Source organism: Protopterus annectens, chromosome 13.part0 (assembly GCF_019279795.1).
Source record: "Protopterus annectens isolate FY-2018-M chromosome 13.part0, PAN1.0, whole genome shotgun sequence".
In the NCBI taxonomy this organism is placed as follows: domain Eukaryota; kingdom Metazoa; phylum Chordata; order Ceratodontiformes; family Protopteridae; genus Protopterus; species Protopterus annectens.
The window spans coordinates 1,216,637,225-1,216,651,304 of record NC_056747.1 but is presented as its reverse complement, the minus strand read 5'-3'; the positions used below and the strand labels follow the sequence as shown (position 1 = coordinate 1,216,651,304).

At 39.8% G+C, this 14,080-nt stretch overlaps 1 protein-coding gene across 1 annotated transcript in view; it reads left to right on the top strand.

The window, feature by feature from the left end:
* Positions 1 to 4,381, top strand: part of ITGB3 (integrin subunit beta 3) — a 1,138,779-nt gene extending 1,134,398 nt beyond the window's left edge. Inside the window, exon 15 of the mRNA XM_044055223.1 lies at positions 2,701 to 4,381. Coding sequence (XP_043911158.1) covers positions 2,701 to 2,772 — 72 coding nt within the window. The 3' untranslated portion in view covers positions 2,773 to 4,381. The remainder of the gene's footprint in view (positions 1 to 2,700) is intronic.
* The last annotated feature ends 9,699 nt before the right edge of the window (positions 4,382 to 14,080 follow it).

The window sequence follows — 14,080 nt, the reverse complement described above, 5'->3', positions numbered from 1 at the left end:
CACGAGAGAATGGCAAAAAACCTTTTATTCCACAAAGTTGGTTAAGCGCTTTCAACTAGATACACCAGTCTTCTTCAGAACCATTTTATACAATACAAATCCTGGTATATATAGCCAGAGCAATTCAAAAAGAGCGCCAAAACTTTTAAAGGTATAGCTCATTAAACACATACTGGAAGCACATATTGAACACTCAATATAAAATATAAAAAATGCATCTTATATAAACTAAACAAAATTTATATGTATATATAAATGTGTATGTATTGATGATAAAAATACATATCATATAAAGACATGTGACATGTGAAAAAAGTAACAATTATAACATAAAAATGATACAAAACTGCCATTGTTAAAAACTACACACAACCCTATTATAATAAAAATATTACATAGTAAAACATACTACAATTATGGAAGTGTGTATAATAATTACACTATCCTCATTAATTGATAGACAAAATACTGTGCTAAACCTTACTGGGAGAGTGCCAAGAAGGGTTTGATGCTGATAAATTCATTCAGTCCAGGGGATCTAGTGGCATCCAATAAAATCTGCCACTTACTCTCCAATGCAGCTAACTGCATCTTCCAGTTACCCCCGAAAACAGAACATTGTATGTGATCTATAATGGCAAAACGAAATAAATGCTCTTCCCCACACTCATAAATGTGCCTATATAGAGCATTTTTAGTGTCTTTTTTCTGAATACGATAGTAGTGTTCATAAATACGTTTTTTCAAATTTCTTTCAGTTTTGCCAATATAGTACGCGGGGCATATCACACACGTAGCCAAATAAATCACCTGACTGGTGTTACAGTTCCCTGTTCTAGTCTTGATATACGTGTGATTAATATCTTTAAGTCGGATATGTTTGACCTCATTAATGTGGTTACACTGTTTGCATCTTCCACACTTGGTAGTACCTTTATATATGTCTTTTTTATCTCTATCTTTGCTAGTCTTCTCCAAAATTCTCTTCAAATTAGCACCTGTCTTATACACGAATCTTGGCAAAGGCCCCACTATATGATCTAAATTCGAGGCTGTAATGATATCCCAATGTTGGCATAAAATATCTTGGATAAAGTGTGTGTATGGAGTGTATGTCAATATACATGCTCTACCAAATAATCTATTTTCATTCCCTTTACCTTCCATCCTAGCTGTATATTTACCTAACAGGGGTGGGTATTTATTCCCCCATTCTTTTTGCACATAATCTGTAACATCCCGAACCATATTAACAGGGTACCCGCGATTAAGAAATAAGTTTTTGATAGTGTCTAATTCTAGTCTCATGACAATGTTCTGTTTTCGGGGGCAACTGGAAGATGCAGTTAGCTGCATTGGAGAGTAAGTGGCAGATTTTATTGGATGCCACTAGATCCCCTGGACTGAATGAATTTATCAGCATCAAACCTTTCTTGGCACTCTCCCAGTAAGGTTTAGCATAGAATTTTGTCTATTAATTAATGAGGATAGTGTTATTATTATACACACTCCTATGATTGTAGTATGGTTTACTATGTAATATCTCTATTATAATAGGGTTGTGTGTAGTTTTTTTAATAATAGGCAGTTTTGTATCACTTTTATGTCATAATTGTTACTTTTTTCACGTTACAAGTTTTTATATGATACGCATTTTTACCATTAATATATACACATTTATATATACATATAAATTTTGTTTAGTTTACATAAGATGTATTTTTTATATTCCATATTGAGTGCTCAATATGTGGTTTTAGTATTTGTTTAATGAGCTATACCTTTAAAAGTTTTGGCGCACTTTTTGAATTGCTCTGGCTATATATACCAGGATTTGTATTGTATAAAATGGTTCTGAAGAAGACTGGTGTATCTAGTTGAAAGCGCTTAACCAACTTTGTGGAATAAAAGGTTTTTTGCCATGCTACAGATTGGGGCAGAAACAGATCTACATTTCTGTAAGTCAGGAGCAGATACACCTAAGATTGTACCCCACCTTGCATCCCATTTTATAGTAACTCTAAGGGAAGGTTGCAAAGGTGTCTTCAGTAAGTTGCAGAACTACAGCAAATCCTCAGACTGGCTCACTGACAGACAGAGGATGAAATCAGCTATCAATTGGGGTAATTTGGAAGCATCAGAACAAGGGACATACAGTAGAATGTTGACAGAGAGCTTTTCTGAACAGCACTTATTATGTTTCCTTTTTTTTTTTGGGAAGCTCAACCCTCTCATTGCATCCTGAAGTCACACCTGCTGTGTATTTTAGATATGTCAGCATATTCATGCTCATAATGCATTGCCTGTCACTTTAGATGTCGCAGTCTCTGCTAGAATTATGTAGCCAACAGTTGCAACAAGGATCTTTATGTCTGTGGTACTTTATTTTCTATACATTGCTTTGCCCGGTAAGTTACTGAAATTTTGTAAACTTTGTCAGGTTCAGTCTTTCCTTTGTATCCACAATGCATGCATCTCTTGCCATGTTTTTACTGCTGTATTACTCTTTGCATTATGCTGCAATACCCCCTGCTGGCCAGATATGGAAATGACTGCTACATCTGTTTGTCTATCCCAGATTTATAATAAAAAGCTGTAGTTCATAAATATTATATTCTTCCCTGACAGTATTCATTTTCTGTTTTATCAAAATGTTATATCCTTTTATGTCATTATACTGTTTTTGTGCTTTATCTGCAGGCCAATAACCCACTGTATAAAGGTGCAACATCAACTTTTACAAACATCGCATACCGTGGGAACCCAGAGTGAGTGTTCAGCCTTATCTCTAACTGGGGTGAACTGTAGGAAGAGAGCAACATCCATTTTTATGAAGACCTTTCATTTCATAATTTTATTTATCTGGATGCACTGATCTTTTGGTTGTGGCTTTGTTCAGGTTCTTCATTAATTATACGTGCTTGGGGTGAGGGGACATACACCAATGGCTGATAGGGAGTACTTTAAGAATGACACCACTTGTGAATGGGGGCTCCATCTCGTGATTCTATTACACAGAAACTACAGAAGACTTCTGAAGAATGTCTAAAGTGGACACTGGTATGCAGGGAAGAGTAAAAACTCATACAGGAATAAAATGGAGCTTGATTTGCTGAATAATAACTGAGACAAAATAAAATAAAAGAGAGAAAGCATGCATCCAAATCCTTATTAGTGTCTACACATTCAAAGTAAATGTTCTAAAATGAATTTCTACTGGTTATTTCTGCTCTGCGTTTTATGACTGTTTCTGTTACTCTTCATATAGGATTATTACAAATTGCAATGTACTGAGAACAACTGTATGTTAAAATACGCACTGCACTGTTGAAAACTACTGAAAGTTATTATAAGTTAGACACTACTACTGTATTTATGTTCACTTATATTTATTCTAGTGATAGCTAAATGTACAAGGATTCAGCATGCTATATGCATTTTATTTTTGTTTCAAGTCCATTTTATTCCTAGGAGAATGTGATATGCCTTTTGCTATGAGATAAACAAGCTGTGTGACTTAACAACAGTGTTCCTGTCTTTACAGGTCTTTTATAAGAAACACATCAAGAATTTAGTTGATACAAATCTTTGCATCAGCTGCATGGGCAGTTTGGTGTATTACACTGTATGGTCTGGGGGTAACCTTATTATTTTCCCTTGGCATGGTTGTGTTGAGGGTATTGTCCACATACTACTGACCCACATTTGTGAACCCTAGCTGAAGGCATCCTAAGAAAAGACCAGTAAGTAGGGTCACTGAGCATTTACATGTTCATAATGGCAAATCAGCTGCATTTCACCTTATCCTAAGAACAGCTCCTTGATATAGAATGGAGCAGTGCAACATAATGCATTAGGAAGAGGATACCTTGACTTATGGCATATGGTATGATTAGAATATCCTTTAATTGCATGTTAAGGATTGAGATTTATCAACTGATTACCTTTGACATTTGAAAAGTTTTTTTATCAGATCAGAATATAAACAACAGCTCAGAGTGTCTTTTTTTATGAAATGGACATTGTGGGTCAGATTCCAACTGAGTTGATTTAAGTGTAAGGCTGCCTTGATTCTGAAACACTGTCAGTGTAAGTGGCTGCTATAAGGCCTATCTATAAACAGACTTACACTGGGGCCAGATTCCAAAAGACCTGCTGCCAGTTTAAGTGATCACCTACACTAAGAACAAATCTTTTGGAATTGGGCCGTGTGTGTGTGTGTGTGTGTGTGTGTGTGTGTGTGTGTGTGTGTGTGTGTGTGTGTGTGTGTGTGATTTCTGGTTTGTAAATAGTACAAGTGTTTTATGGCTGTATAAGAACATTACCAAAAGGATGTTATTACTTTATATTTGCTTTATAATAAAGGTAATTACCATATTTACTTTTGCTTTAAGTGCATTTAATTTAGTAACTTCATTCAATCCCTCCCTTCCTGTCTTACATGTTTCCACCTTGCCCATAGGTTCATAGGTTCATACTAGGCTATCTGCCCTGGGGCAATTATAAGCCTAGCCTGATTCTGTATGGCTTACGCCATCCCTTGATTTGAGTATACTGTGCCCTTTTTAAGGTTTAGTTTACTGTGCCTCTGTCTAATAGTGACACGGGAGTAATCCCTGGGACAAACCTACGATCCCCCATCCACTTATTGAGATTCTTCTTGAAGAGATTCAGTGAGGTGCTCTGCCTTACATGAACTGGAATTCTATTCCAGAGCGAAGGGAGCCTCAGGGTTATGAACCTGTCCCTCCAGCAAGTTCTATTTATTTCTGTGCTGAGGTTCAAGTCCTCGAGAGTGTGGCTCTAAGGGATTTAGATTTACTGAGGTAGAGCATGTCCATTAATTCTGGATTTGACATAGCTTTGTATGTCAGGCATAGATCGCCTCGAAGTAGGCGGTATGCAACTGAGTAGAGCTGGAGTTTTTTTAACCGAGCAGCATATGGCATCTGTTTGAGACCCTTGATCCTCTTGGTGAGATACTTTTGGGGTCTTTCTAATTGCTGCAGGTGTCTGGTAAGGTACATCCCAAAAGGGGCATTGTATTCTATGATGGGCCTGATGAGGGATGAATAAAGGCACAATTACCTCTCTTGATCTAGATGTGAAACCCTTCGTGATGAGGTGGGCTATGTAGAAGGTCTTTCTAACCACTTTGGCAATGTGGTTTTCAAAGGAGAGATTGCTATCAACTTGGGTCCCCAGGTCCCTAATAACTTTCTCTGTACTTAATGGGTTTCCACCTATGTGGTAATTTGTGGGCACATTGTTTTTGCCAAAGGGTATGACTATACATTTTTGGCATTTAGCTTTAAACCATGGTGCTGGCACCAGTTATCTGTCTCTGTGAGACCTTTTTGAAGGATGTTTGTGTCAGCTGGAGAGTTGATTATGGCGCCCAGTTTGCAGTCGTCTGCGAACTTGGTGAGCCATAGTCCTCCCACGTTTGCCTGTACCTCGGAAAAGTATATACCGAACAAGAGTGGCCCCAGGACAGAACCCTGTGGGACGCCACTTGTGACCGGTTTCGAGTCTGACATGGCTCCAGCAACTCTCACTCTGTGGGTTCTGTCTTTGAGCCAGTTTGGACCCATCTTGTGACATAGGGGTTTATATTTAAGCTGGATAGCTTATCTATGATGCCATAACCTCTTGACAGCCTCCATGGATTCCCTGTCTACCACCTCTTCTGGTGGTCTAGTCCATGGGTCCACAACCCTCTCTATGAAGAAATCTTTTTGTAGCCCCATTGTTATTAGTGACTACAGTCTGCTGCTTTTGCCCCCTTATCCAATATTTCTTGTTTAGTATGATCATTTCCCCATGTCCCTAATATGATCCAACTTTTCAACAGCAGATCATACATTTACTCTGTGACCCCACACAGTCTTATGGTTGCCTTAGGAATCTTTCTAGTCACTTTATGCTAATAACTGGTGTGCTCCCATCTCAAAATACTGTAGCACGTGTGCATTGATGTGGGGAAGGTTTGGAGATTGATGACATGGTGTTCAATGATTACCTTGGATATTTCAAATATTTCTTTCTGAAACAATGAAACAAAGGCCTTTGGGTGGCTGAATGCATACTACAGGGTTGTTACAGGCTCCAATACCAGTCTTCTGCCCCTTGTGGCATAGCTGGTGGGAGGTAAGTAGAAAAGATCCCCAGGGGAAAGAGACTTCTATAATCCAGGAGGCCACATGCCAGTGTTTATTAGGTAGAAGTATTAGCATTTACAAGAAGGACAGCAAAGCACTTGTTGCATTTACTAGACATAAAAATGCATTCATTTATATTTCATGTTGTGACTCAGTGCATACTGCTGAGGTGTAGTTTTCAACCTTCTTTGCATTTAACTGAGCAAACGATGTACTGTATTTTAAAAATGTAAATATATCAGTCTCACTGGTCATTGTTTCGTAGATCTGCTGTCATTATAGAGTTTTGCAGAACAAGTATATAATTTCATTATTTTTCTAAATGGCAGCCTACACTGTGATGGCAGTATATTTATGTTTCTGTGTAAAGCACTGTCCAGAATGGCAACAGCATGTTGCCCTACAAGGGCCCCAACTTTCCTTGTTTTTATTATTTTGTGTATCGCTGCTAACATAACTATTTGCTATGATCACTGGATTTTCATTTGTGCTTTAAGCCACTGCACCTCTGCAGAATATGCTTATGACCTGCCCTTTGCACATAGCAGGCTGCTCTTTACTGGACACTTCTCAGATACAGCATAGGTATTCAGCATAGAAAGATTTAGTCTCATCTCTAGGAATGCTTTTTTCTACAGTTTTCTGTGAACATTAAAATTCCAAAAAGTTAATAAAAGTAAAACTAAATTTACAATGAAGTGACTCTGTATTCTGTCATGTGTTGCCTATATATGTGAATCTATTCACACATTTATTCATTGATTATGCACGGAAGATGGGCTTTCCATGTGCAAGTTAGGTAAGTCATTTCTAGGCTGCAGTGGCATAACAGTAGTGCTAGCATCTTCACAACCTAGGCAGACTGATTTGCACCGTGGGTCCATCAGGCTGGGAAGAAAGGACAAGCTGTATGTGGGACAGTTCTCGTTGTCTCTCTCCCCCTCTCTCTTTCTCTTTGTTTAAAGAGAATGGTTTATGCTGTCTGTAATATATCTACTAGGCATGTAGGAAGCTGAGAAAGCTATAGGTTCAGTAAACCAGAACAGGAAGTAACATGTTTCAAAAAGAGATAAGGAGAAATAGTAAAGATATCTTGTCACTAGATCCTTGGCACCACCAATGAGGTACCCAACAAACTCTACTGTAGGGAAGCAGAGAGACAGGTCCATTGTTCCCCATCATGTATTGTAAGTCATGAAGGTACAGAAGTCATTTCTAGGGATGGTGAGAAAATAACATGCCTGAAATAGAGTGTTGTAACAAAAGCATAAACACATGTATGAAAAAAAAATTCAGTACAGCCCACTCCCCCCCCCCCATCTTTGAAAACAAAAAAATACACAAAATAAAAGTATGACATCTTAAATTATAGAATACATACAACAACTAAAATTGTATATAAACAAAAAAGGCAATTTAGCTAACACAATCCAGTGCAAAGCCAACATATAAGTACTTATAAAGATTTTAAAGAATTAAAGACTGCATAGTTAATGACAAATTAAACTGATGGTTCAGCCCCATGGCAAAGAGGGATAAAGACCTTACTGCACCTAAGATGCACTGTGTTTGATTAGCAGCAAGGCTCTGCAAGAGCTACAGGGGAACATGGGAGTGAATGGTTGAAGTCGGCTCACCCAGCCTGCAGTGAGGCAGGCAGCCTAGGTTTGCTGCAGTAAAACAACTTTACGAGCATGGTGAGCTTCATACTGCATAAGTGGTGTGCTGAATAATCTGGAGGTTATGCATGTGCAGGGGCTGAATAATCTGGGGGTTATGCATGTGCAGGGGATGCACCTTCTGAAGGCAGTGATTGCTGGGTTCAGAAGGCTACTGGGTAGTGGTGGGAGTTAGTGAATGCTACCTGGCAATAGTAGAAAACTCAATTTCCACAGCAGCCCCAGATGTTGTTTGGCTTGAGCTCATGGAAGGCTAAGGCAGGTCCTATCACCCCAATGAACAAGAAAAGGAGATGCTGGCAGCTGATGGTCAGCTATGAGTAGAAAAAAGAAAACTAAACTGATGCAACTCAGACTTCACTCCCCCCATCTCCCTCAATGAAATATCTACTGGCATAACCCCCCCACCCCAACTATTAACCTGGTGGCACTGCTAAGGCCAAAAATACAGTCTTGATGGGTCCCAACAATATCCCAGGATCCCTCCTAAATAGCTGGAAACATGACCTCTCAGGACCATTTGAGTCACTTTTCAACTATAGCCTCAAAACAGACTTTGTACTATGAGAGTAAAAGACTGCACTGGTTATCCTTCTTCACAAGGGTGGAATATCATCTGCCCCAGAAACTACAGACCCATTAGTCTGACTAGTCTAATATGTACAGCCATGGAATTAATTATCATGGAAATGATTAACAAAAACAAAGGCAACCTTCAGACGCTGGACCCAACCCAGTTTGGCTTTGTCCAGGGAGGAACATATCTACTAAACCTGGAGGACTTCTTTGAGAAGGTCATCAATGCAATGAATGAAGGGAAAATGGTACGTACTATCTGGACCTGGCTGAGGCATTCAATACAATACTCTATTCAGGTAGAGTTGACAAACTCACCAAACTTGACATAAACTCCTGCATAACTCACTGGATTGCCAGCCTGCTCACAGACAGTCAGAAGTCAGGATTGGTGATACCACCTCCACTAACAGACCAGTTGCCAGTGGAATACCTAAGGACTCCATGTTGAGACTACTCCTATTTGGCAACTACTTCTTGGAGGTAAAGGCTAATGTCAAGGGCCTTTGGCTGACAAGTTTCTTAGATGAAAATGGGAGCTATCATAAATTCCCCAATGACACAAACATCTTACAAGAGGGTCTAACACTGACAAGTTAATGGTGCCGAAGTCACAGACTAAAACTCAATGCCAAGAAATGCATTATAGTGCCTTTTGGGAAAACTGACACCCAGACTAATTACTCCATCGATAAGACACCACTAAGAGTTGACACAGTATTCAGGGATCAGAGAGTGTGTGTAGACAGTGATTTGGTCTTTGACCAACACGTAGTCAAGATAGTAGGAAAATCATTCTATATCTCCCAACTTATAAATAAGGGCATGGCATCCAGGTCCAAGGAAGTCATAGTGCCACTTTATCTGGCCCTTATAAAACCCATCACTGAGTATAATGCCCCTTTGGCATGTACCTGGCAAACATATGCAACAGTTGGAACACCCACAAAGGTTCCTTACCAGGAGAATCCAGGATATAAGCACATTGTCCTGTATGGATCACCTTAAAGCCCTGTCTCTATACTCTGTCTCCTACAGATTACTGACAGGTGAGCTATACCTGGCATACAAGGCATCCTCAGATCCAGATCGAATGAATGTTTTGCATATCCACAAAATTAACAGCATCAGAACCACTTGATACAAGGATTTAAATTTGCTTGTGACATGAATAAGACATGTTGTCGAGACAGATGTGTCTCAGAGGATCCCTATGCTCTGGAACAGGCTCCCCATCCATGTGAAGCACAGTCCATCCCTAACCCTATTTAAGCATAACCTTGACCAATGGATGGTGGTCCCCATATCTCAACCTCTAGAAACTTCCTAACATACCCTCTCGTAATAAACGCCCTTGATATATAGGGACATAATTGGGTTGGATTGCATGACTAGGCTTATAAAGGCCCTGGTGGTTGTTAGCCTAGTATATAACTCTGAACTGTATATAAAAATTTGAAACACCATAACATCAAATCTATTTATTTAAGACGAGTGACTCATAATGTGTATTTGGTTTCTATTTGTTAAGAGGGTGTATGCAGGAATGGCTTAAACCATTACTTAGGAGGATGAGAATTCAGGAGACAGGTACATCTATGCCCATTAACAATGTGTAACTGTGTAAGTTACAACCAAACTCTTCTTTATCTCGGCTTTGGATTAGGAAAAAGAGCAACAGAGGTTTGGGCTCTTCACTATGAAGGGGTGAATCTAGTTGATGCACATTAAACATTTTGCTGTGAAGACTGTTTAGTTTTCACGTCATGTCAAGCTGGCACTGAGGTCTTCCCTTATGCTAGTTAGCTCTGCTGCCTCTGCAAAGTTTCAGCTATAATTTTCTCATGTACCAAGTCATGGACACTGGGCTTGGCCACTGCTGAAATTATTCTGAAGTTTGAATTTCTTATTTAAGTTCTTAAGTGAAATTAGGCTGTGGTGGACAAGTGTCCTGTCCAGAACTGGTTATCTGTCTTACACCTGCGGCTTGCCATAATAGGATGCATCTCCCATGTGATCTCAAATAAGATAAGTTTTGAGGTGTCTGAACATTATGTTCCACATGTAACAATGTAAAGTATGATAGTAATCAGTCCTTCACATGAATGCTGAGAGAGGATAACATGAGAAAATTGGAAAGACAACTAATAGCAAAATAAAGAAAACTGACACATGTGCCGTATTAGTGACTGTGGATATTTCCAGATTTGAATACCAGGCATCTGGAAGGGATGTAAGAACTCTTTTTCTCTGTTTTAGTTTTTATTTAACTTAATTTTCACCATTTAGAACACTCGGAAAATGTATACATTATTTAAATATATATTTTTGTCTGAGCCAGCAGTGCCCAGGCATATCCTCTGCTGTTTCCTGTGTCTGTGTGTGCACTGGTGTTTACAGTTCACCTTCTTACTACACAACAACTTCTGACCTTCTTGTTCCCACTCTTTCACCTTCTTGAAATAGTTCAACAACATGCAACCATGAGATTGAAACACTGTCATCCTGTTCATCTCCAGTCATCAAGCAACACAAACAAGAGTCTTACAAACCTTCTTTCTCAAGTACTGCAACCACAGGCTCCTTTCTCCAGTCCTTAGTGACTAGCTCAATGGTGAGTAAGTTCCATGACACCTTTACATTTATAACTGCTACCTCAGCAAATTATACAGCACTCTGCAGCACTCACACTCTTCCTCCTCGGTCCTGCTTCTTCCTGCCCCCACTATCTGGCCTGCAAACAGAAAAGTCTAGGCGATATTCCCAGGAGACTTGTCAAATTCCCTGTTACCAATAAGTGCCACCTTGGGTCTTCCCTGAAAAGAGGCCACCAGCCCAATGTGACTAACCTGGTCAACAAAGGATAAATAAATAGAAGTACACTGCCTGGTACAACTGTTTAATGCATGTAATTTGTCTATGTTACAATGTTGAAGTAACATCTTTTAGTGAATACTTGTCATACTAATACAAAAAAATGCTGGTTTTGATAGATGAAACTGTATGCAGTGTACGCTGTTTTGAGTTCAATCTTTATAATGTAGCCATGCAGTTTCACCTGCAAACTACTTAAGAGGGATCTCTTAACACTTCAGATAGCATAAAAAAGCATTAATGAAAGTACTACAGGAACTGGTAAACGTTTCTTGCACATGTGAATTACCCGACAAACTACATTTTAAAGTGTAAGGTGGGAGTCAGTTTCCCAGTCTTACTGGCAACTGTTCTCACCCTTTTTAGCATTACTTCATTAAATAATAGACTTCTGTGACATAGTCATACATAACTAAATATACCACCTTACTTCATATCCAAAAGCAATCTGAAAACACTACTTTGTGGTTAAGTCTAACCTCTTATCACAATAAAGTGGGACATAGCTGCCATAGCCTACAGAAGGTCAGCAAAGCAAAGTGTCAACTCAATACATCATTGAAATGGGGAGAAAATAGAGAGAAAGGGAAGTCTGAAAGAGACAAGTGTTAGGTTTGAATTACATTCACACAAATCAGCTGCATGTAGTCATTAAAAAATGTTACAAAACACCTTATTACCTCGTATAAAAACTAACACTGTCATGTCATCTATAAGATATAACCTTCTCCCATTCTTCATTTAATTTTTCAAAATCTGCCTTTACACATGCCAAACAAATGCAGCATCAAAATTCTGCTATGTAAATACCTGCAGCTTAAGCAATGATGTCACAAAGCTAATGAGATATGAATTAGGGCAAGCACAGTGCTGACATACTGAGGATAGGACTGTGTTAAAAACATCTGCTGCTTTACAAGGAAATAACATTGCCAAGCTGGCACGGCAGATGAGTGGCACTACAGAATAGTGTGCGACCAACATGGTGCACATTACTGGCAAGGCACAGTTCATGTGCATATACACACACACACACACACACACACACACACACACACACACACACACACACACACACACACACACACAAAATAAAGTGCCACTTAGCTGCCATTCCAGATAGCCTACAAAGGGTCAGCACAACAAATTCAGCACTGAAATGGGGAGAAAATAGGGAAACAAGAGAGTAGGAATGGGGAATATAACTGTAAAGTATGAGAGGTAGGGAATGGAAGGGCAAACAAGACTTTTTTGTGGGGGTGAGAACCCCATTTTTAATATATAAAGAAATGTCGGGAGAGAAAGTGAGGAATGGTAGGGGAAGGGATAGAAGGACAAAACAAAGAGGCAGAGACAGACTAGCATGCAAATATATACACAGACACAGATAAGTGGTGAGGTATATATTCAAAAGGTGGGGATGATAGTGAATGGACACAGACAGATGATGAACAGTTGGTAATGGGAAGTGTTGGACAATGAACATGGTATGGGGAATGACACGCTAAAGGGGGTAACACCTGAATGGGGATAGAGCAGGGACCATGGCTGAATGGCAGGCCAACCCAGACAGCAACATCAAGAGATCTGTAACTAATGTCATGGGCAATTAGCACCTTCAACAGCTCGATGTAGAAGCATGGTCACAAGACCTCACAAGTCATGGCAGAAGGCAATGCGTGGTGATGACGCGGGCATCCTTCTTGGATTAGAAGATTAAGAAGCTGTTAACAAGCTGTCTCCTGTGGTCCCAAAGTGCAAGGTTTGATTCCCTGAGCCCCCATTGCATAACTGTGTGACTCTGAGCAAGTCATTTAACCAGCCATCACTCCTGTGCAGAGTCTGAAAAAAGTCCATGGAGATCAGTCCACTTCTCCAGAAAACAAAATAAAATAAATGCACCTCAGATGATGCCAGCCTCAGCAAATGACTCTTGGAGATGACGGGAGTCCACACTGGGGCACTATGAAAAGAGCAGCATACACCCCACCAAAATGTTTTCAGAGTGGCCACCAGTGATCTCTTCAGGGAACCTTCATCAGGGTGGCCTCCATTCAGATCTGATGACCACTGGTAAACTAGTCCTAGAGGCATTGGTTGGCTTATGCTAAAATGACTGCTGCTGCTGCTGCATTTACTCCACCACAACCAGACCTAGAGATGGACAAGAAAAAAGAACACAAATACACAGATATAGGATATGTATACAGTAGCAGTTACAAGCGAGTGCCACACACATTATATCATCTCTGCTGACAGCAGTCTCTCCCATCTTCTCTGACACCCTGCTTGTTCATCTCTCACTACTTGGCTGTTGTAAAAGAGACTATACACACCTCATTACACTACATACAATAGCTAGTACAATAAGAGAAGGACAAATGCTCTAAACATGTCCAGCTCTTTTCCCCCTTACATCTGCTTCTCACTCAATGTGACACTGTCACAATTTGCTGTACCAGTGCCAGTACTGCTCAGCAGAACAGGTGATGATTGTGACATCATTCACTATTCCTGCAGCCTCATGTCAAGCCTCCACCTTGCAGAGAGAGTCATCATACCACCTAACAGGTGCACTGAGTTCAGGTCTGTGCAGAAAGGGCAAGAATATTTTGCTCCCTCTGACACACCATGTAGCAGCCATGTGGTTCATTGTGCCTGATGAAGCCATGACCACTATACCAGTTTCCTTGAGGAGCAATATGGTGTCCCATGTACCTGATACAGATTCAAACATCACATGACATGTAATGCAGAGCAGCAGCGAGGTGCTTCCAAACCATTTTTGCA